The sequence below is a fragment of the Entelurus aequoreus genome, linkage group LG09 (genome assembly GCF_033978785.1).
Source record: "Entelurus aequoreus isolate RoL-2023_Sb linkage group LG09, RoL_Eaeq_v1.1, whole genome shotgun sequence".
Lineage (NCBI taxonomy): Eukaryota > Metazoa > Chordata > Actinopteri > Syngnathiformes > Syngnathidae > Entelurus > Entelurus aequoreus.
The window spans coordinates 55,737,082-55,754,155 of NC_084739.1; the positions used below are offsets into that span (position 1 = coordinate 55,737,082).

The 17,074-nt window shown below is 37.9% G+C and overlaps 1 protein-coding gene across 2 annotated transcripts in view; it reads left to right on the forward strand.

Annotated features, from left to right (window-relative positions):
- The window catches only part of LOC133656895 (sodium/potassium/calcium exchanger 3-like), a 267,870-nt gene that overhangs the window by 179,950 nt on the left and 70,846 nt on the right, over positions 1-17,074 (forward strand). For both annotated transcript variants that reach the window (XM_062057755.1, XM_062057756.1), the window contains exons 3-5: positions 11,925-12,001; positions 13,615-13,689; positions 13,766-13,850. In XM_062057755.1, the coding sequence (XP_061913739.1) occupies positions 11,925-12,001; positions 13,615-13,689; positions 13,766-13,850 (237 nt within the window). The remainder of the gene's footprint in view (positions 1-11,924; positions 12,002-13,614; positions 13,690-13,765; positions 13,851-17,074) is intronic.

Sequence of the window (17,074 nt, forward strand, 5' to 3'; positions counted from 1 at the left end):
CAACAAAGTATTCAGCAAAGGCTGTGGATTTTTATGTACATGTGATTTCTTTGTGTTTTTTTTTAATTACATTTTCAACAATTTCTAAAAGGAAAAAAGAAAAAATTTTCACATTGTGATTATGGGGTCTGTAGAATTTTGAAGACAAAAATTAATGTATAACATTTTTTAATAAGGCTGTAACATAAAACATTTTTTAAAAAGTGAACAATGTGAATACTTTACAAATGTACTTTATTTATATAAAATAATGTACCAGTCCATTATAAATTGATCGGATATCTACTGTTGTTTCGCTCCATTACGTTAAAGCTAGCTTTGCATTTAGCATGGCTTCTTGTCTCCTGCGCTCTCTGGCTCGGGTCAGGGTGTCACATGCTTTGCTTTTCCTCGTCCTGCAGGGATACTTGTAAGAGATGTACATTACTTGCCGCCATTAAGGCGAGAATTAGACATTTATAGGAAGGAGAGTCTTTGCACTGTGTGTGGACATACTTTAGTCACGTAAGCTAGCTGTAAGGAAGCTACAGTGCCGTGACAAAAAAAAGTACACCAAATCGCAATGTGCCTGGTATTCAAAATACTCAGAGAAACTGTCCCCAAGTACCTGTCGAACTATTGCACCAAAGTACGTGATGCTCTCAGGTACTACACGAGAGGGAGTTCCCCAGACCTCGTCCCCCCCAAATTCAAGACTCTCATGGGAAAAAATGCATTCTACTATTTTGCAACCACACAGTGGAATACACTACCAACAGACCTTAAAATTCGAACTTCCCATCCATCCATCCATCCATCTTCTTCCGCTTATCCGAGGTCGGGTCGCGGGGGCAGCAGCCTAAGCAGGGAAACCCAGACTTCCCTCTCCCCAGCCACTTCGTCCAGCTCTTCCCGGGGGATCCCGAGGCGTTCCCAGGCCAGCCGGGAGACATAGTCTTCCCAACGTGTCCTGGGTCTTCCCCGTGGCCTCCTACCGGTCGGACGTGCCCTAAACACCTCCCTAGGGAGGCGCTCGGGTGGCATCCTGACCAGATGCCCGAACCACCTCATCTGGCTCCTCTCGATGTGGAGGAGCAGCGGCTTTACTTTGACCTTCTCACCCTATCTCTAAGGGAGAGCCCCGCCACCCGGCGGAGGAAACTCATTTCGGCCGCTTGTACCCGTGATCTTGTCCTTTCGGTCATAACCCAAAGCTCATGACCATAGGTGAGGATGGGAACGTAGATCGTCCGGTAAATTGAGAGCTTTGCCTTCCGGCTCAGCTCCTTCTTCACCACAACGGATCGATACAGCGTCCGCATTACTGAAGACGCCGCACCGATCCGCCTGTCGATCTCACGATCCACTCTTCCCTCACTCGTGAACAAAACTCCAAGGTATTTAAACTCCTCCACTTGGGCAGGGTCTCCTCCGCAACCCGGAGATGGCACTCCACCCTTTTCCGGGCGAGAACCATGGACTCGGACTTGGAGGTGCTGATTCTCATCCCTTCTAAATTTTCAAACTGCCATAAAATCATGGCTCAGCTCAACCTCTACCTGATCTCAACCAAAATTGATACCCAGCAACTTTCCGAAGCATCAAGCAGGTTTACATGTGGTTATAGTGTATATATATGTTCTCATTCTGTTTTGCACACTCGTGGAGTCAACATGTGGATAGTCATGTACATGACACTATGTACATGAGTATGTGTATATACCCCCCACCCCCCATTTTTTGTATATATAGTTTTTAAATGACCTGACATGTATACTGCGTATATGTACATAATTTATTTTAAAAATGTACGTAATTTTTTATATACATGTTACAGGTTATATATCTTTTATTATTGAATGTATCAAATGTGATGAATATTTAATGGGCCACAATGGCAACAAGCCTTTTGGCTTTTTGTGCCATCCATTTGCCTTTTTAAAGCATTACATGGATTCAATATGTCAATAAACTTCTCAATCAATCAATCAATCAATCAATCAATCAATCAACAACACTTTGTTGCAGATGTTGTTGTGATCACATTGGCTCTGTATACTGGAATGCTATTATTGGAGATGTTAGATGCAGTTTGATATAATCCGATTGCATACTGTTTTGTTTTGTTGATATCTGACTGATAATAATAACATATTGGGACACCACTAATTCTAAGTGTTTCCCATTTCCTTTATCACATAGTTTAGGAGAACTCTAATGAAAAGGAAATGTGTCATATTGCATGAAAGATGATATATTTCCAGACAAGGCTATAATGTAGCAGCTACATAGATTTTTCCCCATTTTTCTTGTAAATCCATGCTTTTTGTCTCACTCACTCTCACACATGCAACAGAATATTTAACAAGATTAGCACAGTAGCAGAGGGTTACATCATTGCTGAGCTGTGTAAACATCCACCGCTATAATCCGACATCATGTCAGATGCTCATATATAAGTGTAGTAATCTTTTGGACATGTGTACACATTTGTATTTCCATTTTAACTTCTCAGTAAATGTTTTCAGTAAAACTTGAACAATTCCAAGTTTTACAGAACGGTTTTGTTCGTTAGTTTACACTGAGATGTCAACATTTTGTTTTAGAAGGCTTTTTTTATCTGCCGCTGCGATCAGCAAGCAAAATCTGGGATGCATTGATACCGACCAAAGAGGCGGCAGTACATGTTAGAGGTGTTGAAGTGTGATAATAATCTCTCATTATTTCTCATTCACCATCAAAAAATAGCAGTATAGATCACCCTCAAAAGTTCTCAAATGCTCTTAAATTGTGGGGGTAAGTGTCAGAACATAAATTAATGTTTGAGAATATCTGCAACTTGTGGACAACAGAGCAGACAGTGAACAAATAAGGAAGCCTTTGGTGGTGTTTCTTTCTGTAATTATTAGTTATTATTATTATTGCAAATTGTACAGTAATTTGACAATGAGCTATTAATATGTGCTTTTACTGCCATCTCGTGTCTTCTTTTAAATATGTGAGTATTTGTTTTCCAATTTTTGTTGAAATTGTTATAAAGTTAAGGTTACAAGAAACACTAAAAACATTGATAATAAATTAATAAAATCACAAGTTGATTCAATGTCGTGGGAAAAAAATAAGCCTCATAAGTTTTGCTGCAACATTCTGAAAAAACTGCTGCAAATTCCAGCGAAAGCCAGCGAAAACCTGGAGGGACTGGACTGCGCCCCAAAACATAAGTTAAAGTCAACAAAGGCTCAAGAAGACAAACAATAAAATAATGGAGAGCAGATCTTAATGTCAGAGAAAAGTGATTTTTAAACGGGCTAAATCTAGTGGTATGTCGGTCTAAATCTAGTGGTATGTCAGAGAAGTGATTAACTAAATATTCAAACATAGTGTTACTGTTCAAACTGTGTGTAATGTTACAGTGGCCAAAAATATTAAATATACTTGTTAAATAAAACCTCTGCCTTGTATTTAATGAATAGTTAGGCCTACTACTAGTGTTGTCCCGATACCAATATTTTGGCACCGGTACCAAAATCATTACGATACTTTTCGTTACTTTTCGATACTTTTGTAAATAAAGGGGACTACAAAAAATTGGCTTTATTTTAACAAAAAATCTTAGGGTACATTAAGCATATGTTTCTTATTGCAAGTTTGTCCTTAAATAAAATAGTGAAAATACAAGACAATTTGTCTTTTAGTAGTAAGTAAACAAACAAAGGCTCCTAATTTAGTCTGCTGACATACGCAGTAACATATTGTGTCATTTTCCATTCTATTATTTTGTCAAAATGATTAAGGACAAGTGGTAGAAAATGAATTATTAATCTACTTGTTCATTTGCTGTTAATATCTGCTTACTTTCTCTTTTAACATGTTCTATCTACACTTCTGTTAAAATGTAATAATAATATATTATTCTGTTGTTTGGATGCTTTACATTAGTTTTGTGGACCGGTACTTTTCAGAGGCGGTAGAGTACCGAATATGATTCATTAGGATCGCGGTACTATACGAATACTGATATACCGTACAACCCTTCCTACTACAGTACTGTATTTTAATGTTAGTCATTATGGTTGTACTTGGAGAGGCAGGTGTTTTCTGAGGTGGTATTTGAGAACCACTACTTTTGGAAGTCTGTGAAGACATCTGACACTCCGAGTTGCCAATCGACAGTCTCGAAAACGGCATGACTGACTAGAGTATCCATTAAGAAGAGTGGACAAAAATCCCTTCTGACCAACTACAAAAAACATCTGTACTTACAATAATTTTCAACCTGACTTTTCTTTTTTTTTTTTTGCCTGTTTCTTTTATTTTACCTTTTTTTGTACTTAACTGCCAACCTCATCAGTCAGGCCAGTGTTACTTTCTTTGAGGACACACAGGGCAGCTGCCGCCGCCTGACTCACAAGCTCTCGGCTGTGCTGCACGAGAATGTCACTGCACATTGGGATGCCTTCATGTTACACACACACGCGCATGCACGCACGCACGCACGCACGCACACACACACACACACACACACACACACACGCACACACACACACACACACACACACACACGCGCACACACACACACACACACACACATTAGCATACAACAAGTTAAGCAAATCAAACACACAGGCGGGTCATGCTGGGCTGGAGCTATTTTTAACACCTTCTTGCACGACGACTAGGTGGTCTGTTTTATCACGATTGGATGGTGATAGCCTGCAGTGATTAATGCATTGTGACTGATAGATGGAGAACTGTGGAATATGGGAGTCAAATTATATTTCACGCTCATTATAAACATCCAACACATGTATCATGGGTAAATAAGTGTTTGATCCCCTGCTGATTTTTTCGCTTTACTTCCTTTCAAAGATGTGAACAGTCCATCATTTTCATTATACAAACCCCGTTTCCATATGAATTGGGAAATTGTGTTAGATGTAAATATAAACGCAATACAATGATTTGCAAATCCTTTTCAACCCATATTCAATTGAATGCACTACAAAGACAAGATATTTGATGTTCAAACTCATAAACTTTATTTATTTTTGCAAATAATAATTAACTTAGAATTTCATGGCTGCAACACATGCCAAAGTAGTTGGGAAAGGGCATGTTCACCACTGTGTTACATCACTTTTTCTTTTAACAACACTCAATAAACGATTGGGAACTGAGGAAACTAATTGTTAAAGCTTTGAAAGTGGAATTCTTTCCCATTCTTGTTTTATGTAGTGCTTCAGTCGTTCAACAGTCCGGGGTCTCCGCTGTCATATTTTACGCTTCATAATGTGCCACACATTTTCGATGGGAGACAGTTCTGGACTGCAGGCGGACCAGGAAAGTACCTGCACTCTTTTTTTACGAAGCCACGCTCTTGTAACACGTGCTGAATGTGGCTTGGCATTGTCTTGCTGAAATAAGCAGGGGCGTCCATGAAAAAGACGGCGCTTAGATGGCAGCATATGTTGTTCCAAAACTTGTAGGTACCTTTCAGCATTAATGGTGCCTTCACAGATGTGTAAGTTACCCATGCCTTGGGCACTAATGCACCCCCATACCATCACAGATGCTGGCTTTTGAACTTTGCGTCGATAACAGTCTGCATTCAGTTTAGATAATAATGAGTCATATATTGGAATATGGGATCCATTATTTAAATGTGTTTCAACTTTAAATGAACCAAAATATGACTTATTATATCTTTGTGGAAAATATTGGACACGGTGTGTTGTCAAGCTTGTGCAATGTGATGCAAGTGTAAGCCACTATGACACTATTGTTCATTTCTAATTTTTTTTATTATTTTTTATTAATGTTTTTAATGATAATATCAATGAGGGTTTTTTTAATCACTGCTATTTTGAAATTATTACTGATATTGATGCTGTTGTCGATAATGTTCATTTTTGTTTCACTACATTTGGATTGTTCCGTGTCATGTTTGTGTGTCCTCAATTGCTCTCAATTGCTCTGTTTGTTGTTGTTCTTAATGTTGTTGGGACGGGTTTGATTTTGGAATTGGATTGCATTATTGTGGTATTGTTGCGTATTGTTTTGTTGATTGATTAATAAATTCATTAAAAAAAAATTAAAAAAAAGAAGAAAAACAAAAAAACATAACAGTCTGGATGGTTCGCTTCCCCTTTGGTCCGGATGACACGTTGTCGAATATTTCCAAAAACAATTTGAAATGTGGACTCGTCAGACCACAGAACACTTTTCCACTTTGCATGAGTCCATCTTAGATGATCTCGGGCCCAGAGAAGCCGGCGGCATTTCTGGATGTTGTTGATAAATGGCTTTCGCTTTGCATAGTAGAGCTTTAACTTGCACTTACAGATGTAGCGACAAACTGTATTTAGTGACAGTGGTTTTCTGAAGTGTTCCTGAGCCCATGTGGTGATATCCTATAGAGATTGATGTCGGTTTTTGATACAGTGCCGTCTGAGGGATCGAAGGTCACGGTCATTCAATGTTGGTTTCCGGCCATGCCGCTTACGTGGAGTGATTTCTCCAGATTCTCTGAACCTTTTGATGATATTATGGACCGTAGATGTTGAAATTCCTAAATTTCTCGCAATTGCACTTTGGGAAACGTTGTTCTTAAACTGTTTGACTATTTGCTCACGCAGTTGTGGACAAAGGGGTGTACCCCGCCCCATCCTTTCTTGTGAAAAACTGAGCATTTTTTGGGAAGCTGTTTTTATACCCAATCATGGCACCCACCTGTTCCCAATTAGCCTGCACACCTGTGGGATGTTCCAAATAAGTGTTTGATGAGCATTCCTCAACTTTATCAGTATTTATTGCCACCTTTCCCAACTTCTTTGTCACATGTTGCTGGCATCAAATTCTAAAGTTAATGATTATTTGCTAAAAAAAAAAAATGTTTATCAGTTTGAACATCAAATATGTTGTCTTTGTAGCATATTCAACTGAATATGGGTTGAAAATGATTCGCAAATCATTGTATTCCGTTTATATTCACATCTAACACAATTTCCCAACTCATATGGAAACAGGGTTTGTAAGTTGAAAGCAATTTGAGACAGAATGTAAAAAAATAAATTAAAAAAAATCTTAAAAAATACTTTGTTTTTGTTATTGGAAATCGGTATTTAATGACAATACAACATGCAGTGTCGTACTTGATGTAGATTACGGTTATCCAACTCAATTTACCTAAGAGGCCGCTGATTGTAGTGTCTGGGTGAGGGTAGTTCAGAATTACATTTTACCCTCCTGACAAACGGCCTGATCTACTAAAGGTTTGCAAACTTGATAACACACGCAAAGCTGATCTACTATGATTAAGTGAACAAAATAAGGAGCACAATCCATTTAGCGCATGCCAGGGCAATTATTTTGACTCCGTGGCCAAATTTTGCCAAAAAACAGTGTCTGGGGGCCATTATATCTATTTTTAGGAACACTAATACAAAACCTCACAATAATGTCTGATTGAATGCTAAAAACATTATGAAAGACCACCTTAAAAAACAGAATGGAATTTTACACATTTTTTAATGAGACACCCAAAATGTACATGAAAATAAAGAATGTGGGATTTACAATATTAACTATTAACGATAAAGCACTGAAAATTGACAACATATGAATGTCACACCCCCTCTCGATCGACATATTTTACAATCTAGCGAAACGCAACAAAAATGCAACAAACACAGCAAAATATGAACGTGAAGGGTAAAAAAAAACAACACCTACAATCTGATATATCTGATGTATCTCTAAGCTTTAGTACTTTGTTGTAAAAATCTCCTTCCGCGTCTGCCCCTGTCACCCGCATTTCAGGCTGGCCGCTCTGGAAACACTCTGTGGAAACGCCCCCCACCCACACTGCTTGGTGCCCCGTCTGAGCTGCTGTGACGTAGATTACCATAGTAACTTGTATATAATGCAAAAACGCAGATTCCAACCATTGAAAACCATGGTTTAGTTCCAGACTTACGGTCATTTGAAAACATCACTGCACATCATAATGGCAGATACAGTTTCCAAAAAAGATCTAAAAAAAATATTTGGGAATTTCCGGCGGGCCAGATTGAAAAGCCCCCGGGCCTTAATTTGCCCAGGTCTGATTTAGCGTGTCCGTCTTCATGGATATGCAGAATATGATCATCATCAGAACACCTGCAATACTGGGAGGAGGAGGAGATTCAAATATAGTTATTTAGCACATGCAAAGGGATCATTGTTGGCTCTCACAAAGTCTGCATGATTTGCATTGTTGTTGGTGATGAAGGGATCTGTAGTCCCTACCTCTACGTCACGGATCACTAGGTTGCTCATTATCTCTCAAAGTGACTCGGGAATCTCTGTGAGATTGAAACTATTTTGATCATATCTATTTACTGGCAAACTTTGGAAGTCTTTCGGTGTCATAAATCAGATATATATGATAATAGCTTCAATATAGAGGCAACTTGTTTTCCCCCTCTACTGGTACTTTAAGGGGCATATTGAACCAAATTGAATTGATGCATTTTGGTACCTGCTGTTTTTTTATGCCGTTTGTTTTTTCATTTAAGAAATATATTATTATAATATATCTCTTATATTAAAATGTCTTGCAGTACGCATTTTCATGCGTTTGTGTCATTCCATACGCATGAATGTGCTGCAGTGTTGTGATAGTCTCCTGCCTCCCTGCAGTGTCAGCGCACTAAAAATAGTTTCTGTTGTCTATAGATTATGATTGAGTATTGCAGAAAATATGTCACAAATTATAGATGTTTGCTGCTAGTTAAACATCACACATAGGTTGGAGGGCAAAATAACTTGAATGTGGAGGGAAATGAGTGTTTCCACAGCCACAGCCAGTAGACACGCAAAAAACGTTTATGTCGGTCAGTCGTCACCACTTTTGAACTTGTTAGCAATTGTACACGCAATCTTAGTAAATTACATGCAACAAGCCCACAAATAGTACACAACATTTTATAGTTTGAACACACTTACTTACTTCACCAATTATTATTATTAAATTCTTACTATTATTTATTTATTTATTTTTATTGTGATTACTTATGGAGTTTATTGTGAATAAATTGTGAACAGGAAGTGAACAAAAAGTTTTAGCAACTGTTATGTAAAGAAAAGGGGTAGGATTAAATAAGCTCTGCTTCTTCCTACTCCTTTTCGAACATGTTGAAAAGACAAACTGGAAATTGTGATGTATCATGTTGTATGCTTGCATGTTCGAAATAAACTCAAACTCAAACACTGTTTGGCATGTAGTATTTGGATCGTAGTAGATCAGGCCCTAAAGTTGTCATACACTTCTACCATCAGCTATAGGGACCCTGAGCTATGGAAGGACTTAAATAATTTTAAATGTAAAATTAATTGTAAAATTGTATATTTTGACACTGTAAGTTAACCAGGAGAAACGTCTGCTTGCTTACAGGAAGTTGCTCTTTCTGTTTCCCAATGCATGTTTGTTGAGCTGTAATTTTTGTGTCTACACCGTCATTTTAGTTATTATCTAAAAGGGGTGTCCCAATCTGACATCGATATTGAATTTTGTTCCGATAGAAGTAATTAATTCTTGCTCTTTCAGTTATTTTCTTTATAGATCAATTGTGCATTTACATTAATATTAACTCATGGTATTTTACCAATATAGACTTTTGTACTTTGTTGCATTATTGATTAAAGGCTCAATGACTCAAATTCTAAAAAAAATATACATATACGTTTAAGCAGAGAAACATGACAAAGTAGAATGTTTGTGATGTTGCTGTCGGATTCATTTTCAACATTTCTCTGCAAAAAGACCACACCACATTCTCCTTGTGGTCTTGTGTGAGTCATTCAGGTGTTTAATTTTTTCAAACTTAAAATCCATTCCAGTCTTGTGCATGTCTACAATTGTGTCCCTGAGGTCAGCTCTTATGGTCTTGCCCATAGTAATGTAGAGGTTGTAGTGTGTGACAGGTGCCTAGTCTGGAATCGCCTTTTTTTTTTTTTTTACTCAACCTCCTTTCTGTGCGTCCAGCGTTTCCCACCTTTTACGGGGCGCTGCCCTTGTGGTGACCCATCAGCCTTCCTGTTCTGTGAACCCTGTTCAATGTGTGTCTGCTCTTGTGTGCTGAAAATGTAATTTTTTTGTAGTTTTTTAGTGCAATGACAAAAAAGTGCTGTCCTATCCTATTCACATCATGAGTTGAGATTGAGAGTACTTTCTTAAAGGGACAGGACTCATTTGTGTGTTTCGTAAGTACAATGCTTGCTGCTTGGTATGGTATTATAAACTTACTTCTGTTACTTTAAAACTAATTCATAAGTTATAAGTATTTTACTTATATGGTCAAATGTAGGGTATTTCTTGGTAAAGCTTCTGTATTCTTCTTGTTATTCGATTCTCATGCATTTGTTTATTGATTCAGGCCTCGAATTTGAACTTTTTAAGGTCAAAGCAAGTGTTGCCTTAGAGGAGGGCTCATATTTTAGGGCACCAAGGCAAGTTAGAAGGGCACCAAGGCAAACATTATTTTCTTTCCAGGCAGGGGCTCCAAAGCATATGCGTTTTTTTTTGTTTTTTTCATTATTAACATAAACTTGTCAGCTTTTTGTCATTTCATGATGCCTTTATCTCTATTTTTACCTTTTGTTGGAGGGAAGAATTTTTTTAAATTATGAATTTTTTAAGTTATGTACATGTAGATGCTGTATCGGGACAGATCCATTAAGAGTTTGAGCAGAAATATGTTGTATAGGAATAAACTACACACAAATCATTAACAAAATGATGTGTCAATTGTTTTTTAAAGTGATACCTTTGTGACATGAAAAAACACAAGTAATGTAAAAAAAAACCATGGCGTTTACTTTTTGATATCAAAATAAAACACAAAGCAGTTCGGCTAATGAAGATACAGTCTAATAAACAAGATGTGTTCTTCTCTAACGCCCCCTTGTGGTTCAGTACAACAGTTTGGCCAACAACAACAAAAAAACAGGAGTGACAGCGTGTTTCCTTACCTTACCTCTGTCACAGCAGCTGATGGACGCTGTATTGTCAAAATGAAAGCAACATCATATAGTTTTTCTCCTTCGCTGTATACTTTTAGTGTGGGGACAAGTGTCTCCAATATTGTCCACACCTGTCTCCATCCAAACAAAGCAGTGCGCTCTTAAACACGTGACGGGAAGCGAGGGAAAATGACTGTAGCGTCCCGGAAGAGTTGGTGCTGCAAGGAATTCTGGGAATGTGCTCTGTTGTGTTTATGTTGCGGTGCAAATATTCTTCCGAAATGTGTTTGTCATTGTTGTTTCGTGTGGTCTCACTATATGGCATAGGTTTATGACAGTGTTGGCGTCGTTTATACGGCCACCCTTACTGTGACATGTAGGTCTGTTGACTAAGTATACTCTGAGGGGATAACCCTTCCCCCCTCTTCATGATTAATAAGCCAAACGCGTCTGACTTCATGTTGCCTCACATGCATTAATAAATATAGGTGAAGGAGAAGGTATTACTAACTTTTAATGCCGTTGACCATTATAACAAGAAAAAAGACAAGGGAAGTACAAAGTCAAGGGCGGTCACGGCTAGGTGTTGCCGCAAATGTTGGTAAATTTTTTAGGGCATTACGGCAAATGAGAGGGCGGTCGTGGCAATTGCCGCGGTTGCCATGGTTAAATTTGAGCACTGTTGATTGGAATACTGCAATTTGTTATTCTTATAGCCAGTGTTTATTTCCGTACCTGACGGTTTCGGCTACAACTGTTGCCTTCCTCAGAGGTTGTCACACAGGTCTTGCTATAAAAATCACACATTGCATAATTATTTGAAGATCTAATGAACCTATTTGCTTGATTGTAATACTGCTGAGAGGCATATATCCATCTCATGATAAGCATGCTTTAATTGACCTATTGTAATATACTTTCATTGTGTTCTGTTTTGTCTGCAGCTATCCACGAGTTCCCCAGAGATTACTTCACCAACCAGGAGCGCATGGATGGAGCCGTGGGCTTGCATGTCCTCTGTGTAAGTCTCTCTTCAACTGCACATGAATCACACTTGGTGTATCTCATTTCCAAATAACACTTCAGTCGAAATGTTTTCATAGGGAATCAACAAAATATCTCTCTTTTTATAAGTGCACTATACATTACTTCTAACATTGCTACCGCTCAACACACATGAGAATAATGAACAAGGAATAATTGTGTCCCATGAGTGTGTAGCTGCATAATAATGCTATGAATATGTACATAAATGATGCCTCAAATCAAAGGAAAAGATTAAATCTTGTACTGGTGTTTCAGAGGTCCACATCTTTGTCAGAATTACTGCTTGTGTGAGAACATGGTCACTGACTGTTTGAACTCTTGAAATATTTTTTTCAATGTAATTGTGCCCACCATTAAAGAAAAGAACACACATGTATTTTCCTTTACTAATTTAGCAGCTCAAGGAGAGGTATAGACACAACTTCTCATTAAAAGGCACTTGGACAATTGCCAGAGTTTTTTCTTTATAAGTCTGGTCCTCTACATAAGGGACACTTGGGAATAATGACGACTTTTTTTCCTTGCGAAGTCTGGGACACTAAATAAGGCAGCCTTGGAATAAGCGGTAGCAAAATGGATGGATGGATGGATGGAAATAATGCATTTTTTGACAGCTGCAATTGCGGAAGAAGTCCACAATTGGGCTCCAATCAGTCGGCATCCAAGTAAGATCGGCTAATGTTTTATGTGGTTTGAACCGGTTAGCAATAGTGTTACATGATAGCACTCCAAGGTCCTAATGCATACTTGCCAACCCTCCCGATTTTCCCGGGAGACACGAATTTCAGTGCCCCTCCCGAAAATCTCACATGGCAACCATTCTCACAAATTTCTCCCGATTTCCACCCGGACAACACTGCCTTTAGCGTCCTCTCTCACCTGAAAAGGAGACCATTATATATGTCTCCGTTATCCATAGGTTTATCTATAACCCATAAAGTAGGCAGGCACGGAGCTATTTCTCAGCGTGTGTTTATTCCAGCTGGCACGTTAATACACTGACACACAACATCCGGATTCCCATCATGCATTGCTTCAAAACTACAGCAAGTAGTAATGTCCAAAAACATAACAGAGACGAAGCAGAAGAACGAAGAAGAGACATGGCGAATACATGTCCTTTGTAACAAAGGCCAGTCAACTTCAAGAAAATTGCTGGCAATCTGGGAGATTGCATTGCTCTTAGCTCAGTAGTCAGCACGGTCGCCACTCACATGCTCGGAGCATTAGGAAAAAATAACGCAGCCGAGAGCGAGAGTAGACAATCGCTACACAAAGCTGTTTTTTTTTTTATATATATATAGATCATCACAGATTATGCAAATTATATGATGCCATCATATTTCCCACCTCCCAAGCACGCCCTTAGCGATGCCCCCATACCAAACACTGTACTCTGTTTGACTAATTTCACATGATCAAACCTTTTTTAACATTCCACACTACAAAATAATAGAAGTATGTACGATTCCTGCTGTCGTATTTCACACATGTTTTGCAACACATACATGTTATGTTATGTTACGTTACGCTATGTTATTTTATGTCATACTCAATGTGCTTGTGTATGCTTGTGTATGCTTGCAGGCGGTCTACATGTTCTACGCTCTGGCCTTAGTGTGCGATGATTACTTCGTCCCCTCCCTCGACAAGATATGTGAGGTAAATTACGAGCAATTTATACATATTATTTGCACAACAATCATGTTCATAACTTATATTGTTTGTCTCTTATTAGCGACTTCATCTGAGTGAGGATGTTGCAGGGGCGACCTTCATGGCAGCGGGTAGTTCAGCTCCTGAACTCTTCACCTCGGTCATAGGTAGGAATGCACCATATTTTTTTTTTTTTTTCTCCTGCTTCTCAAGACCGATAGAGATTACTTATTTTTATGCATTTTTTTAAAAGTAGATTTAAGTGTCGTTTGTGCATACAAACAAAGGTGAATTTGACAAAATGTACCTATAGGGTCCGTGTACCTTCCGTTCTATCTATTTAAAATTCTTAAATGCAAATCAAAAAACTAATTTCGGACCAATTTTTTCTATTTTCATTTCTGAAACAAAAGTTGGACAACTATTTAGCAACACTTTTTTAAAACGACTGCTGAACAAAGATGTTACCATTGTGCTAAAAACATGCTAAACGCAAAGGAAAAGCTAAAATACTGCTTCCAGTTCAATTTGTCATCACACAGATAACCACATATTTTTGCATTTTGGATGACATTTTTTTTTCGAGTTTTGTGTTTACCTGGAAAAATCTAAATCCCTAAAAGGAACACAGCACAAAATCCAATTGTATGGCAATATTTTAATGAAAACCAACCCTTTTTTGTTGTTTTAAAATCTGCCATAAACGGTACAATAAAAATCGAAAAACGTTTCAGAATTGTAAATAGAATGAGCGCAAGGTACATGGACCATGTAGATTTGTGGTCATCCACAATCCGTGTATTATTTGTTGATTAATTTTTCAAAAGATAAAAAAACTAAGTAACAACTAATTTTTTTAATTGTGTGGGTTTTTTTTAAAACCAAAACAAAGGGTCTAAATCAGGGGTCACCAACCTTTTTGAAACCAAGAGCTACTGCTTGGGTACTGATTAATGCGAAGGGCTACCAGTTTGATACACACTTAAATAAATTGCCAGAAATAGCCAATTTGCTCAATTTACCTTTAACTCTATGTTATTATTAATAATTAATGATATTTATCTTTGTGGAAACACTGATCATCTTAATGATTTCTCACAATAAATATATATAGAAACAAATAAATATCAATATGCAACACTTTATTTTTATATTTTTTCTAAGTGCACATTTTTCAAATTGAACATTTTCAAATGATCACTTCTAAGACAGTCTTGTGAAATCTCAATATCCCATTTTAACTAGCTAGCCACTAACATTTTTTAACAAATCATGAATTACTTTGCACCATGTTTGTACAAATAATAACTCATGTAAAATACAAAAGTCAACTCTCAAATGTTTAAATAAATCATGTCACACTTTGAACTGGACACCAAATCTGTTATCTGTTTCTTCGTCCGTTAGTGAAGACCAAGTCTTTAAAATATTTTCTTGGATTTTCAAATTCTATTTGAGTTTTGTCTCTCTTAAAATTAAAAATGTCGAGCAAAGCGAGACCAGCTTGCTAGTAAATAAATAAAATTTAAAAAATAGAGGCAGCTCACTGGTAAGTGCTGCTATTTGAGCTATTTTTAGAACAGGCCAGCGGGCTACTCATCTGGTCCTTACGGGCTACCTGGTGCCCGCGGGCACCGCGTTGGTGACCCCTGGTCTAAATCAAGTTGACGTTATTGGATGTTTTAGTTAAATAAATAAATAAACAAACATTGAAAATAGAAAAATATGCATTTTGCTGAGATAGGCTCCAGCGCCCCCCGTGACCCCGAAGGGAATAAGCGGTAGAAAATGGATGGATGGATGGAAAATATTAATGTTTGTGTGAACATAGCCGAGATATTCCTTATAAAAAAAATGCAAATACACGTTTGGACAAGCGGCCCAGTTCAGAGTATTAATATTACCTTTTTCGGATATTTGTCCAAATGTGTCACTGCCACCTCAGTGATTCTAAAATCACTCAGGATTATATTGCATGACTAACAAGGCCCTTAGCTACCTGCTGTCATCTAGTGGAAGATTATATAGCTGCACACAAAGGCACAAGAAGTCAACAGGCATATTTTTTGCCATAACTGAGAATTAGTTTTTTTTTAACAATTAGAGAAAGTTGAAAAATTCCCACGGCACACCTTACTATCTCTCACAGCACATTAATTAGTGTGCCGCGGCACAGTGGTTGATAAGCACTCTTTAAGGACCGTGCTCCTAGACACGATTTACCACTTTAAAACTTTTTTACCATTTAATTGTTTTTACCATGTTTGCCTGAGACCACTCAGATTGGAAGAATAAAACTAAAATGGTCAATTACACTATTAGAATAGAGTGGTATTGCACTATATATGTACAAACGTTTGTACTTAAAATATGTGTTTATTTAATGGCGTGGAGTTCAGGTATTAACATGATTTTCTACTAGCTGTCTTTCTTGCATTTTTCAATTGTAACTGTGTTTCCTTTACAAAGTATACTATTTTTTTTATCATTTTTTAAAAGGTTATTGTTCTTCCTGAGTGACGTAAACTATAAGCAGTAAATGTTTGTGATCAGTCATTTGCTGCTAAGTCCGGCCCACTCATCAAAAGATGAGGAAATCTTGACATAATTATTCAAGTTATTATCCAGTTTTGGATGTTTGTTTAGGTCAAAACAAAGTATTCCCATAACTTCAACTTGATTGAGACCGGGGGTGTCAAACGTACGGCCCGAGGGTTTTATCCGGCCTGCGGGATGAGTTTGTTAAGCATAGAAATGAACCTGACATTTTTGAATGAAAGAAACAGCCACCATCCACCACAATGGGCACAGGACAACGCATTAGCCAAAGCAATTAATTTTTTTGTGCATTATTTTATCACTGGCTACATGTTTGTTTTGACAGGAACGATCAGGGGTAGCAAAAATGTAATTAATGTTGCTGACAATTTTTAAAAAATAGTATACAGTGCCGACAATAGCGTGCCTGAAGGTCTGCACCAGGCTTAGGAAGAAACACTAACACCTTATCACCAGGACTAAAGTGTCCAACCTTCGAACCTCTGTCAAACCAGCCCTTTGATTTGGACTGAGCAGTTGACGAGTGAGATCTCCAAGATATTTTACATGTGTGACAAGATCTGCAATGCGGTCGCACATGCCTTCTTAAGCCAGGCCAAAAGTATCACCGAAGAAGATAATGGTACATTTTAGTGACCCCGAAGTGACCAACAAAATGACTTTTATGGGCTCCATTGAGTATCTCAGACCGAGAGAAGCTTGGAACCACAATCTGATTTTTTACACGGGAGTCGTCACAACCGGACACATAAGAGTTCAAATCCAATTATGTTAAGAGGCGGCGTGGCTTGGTTGGTAGAGCGGCCGTGCCAGCAACTTGAGGGTTCTAGGT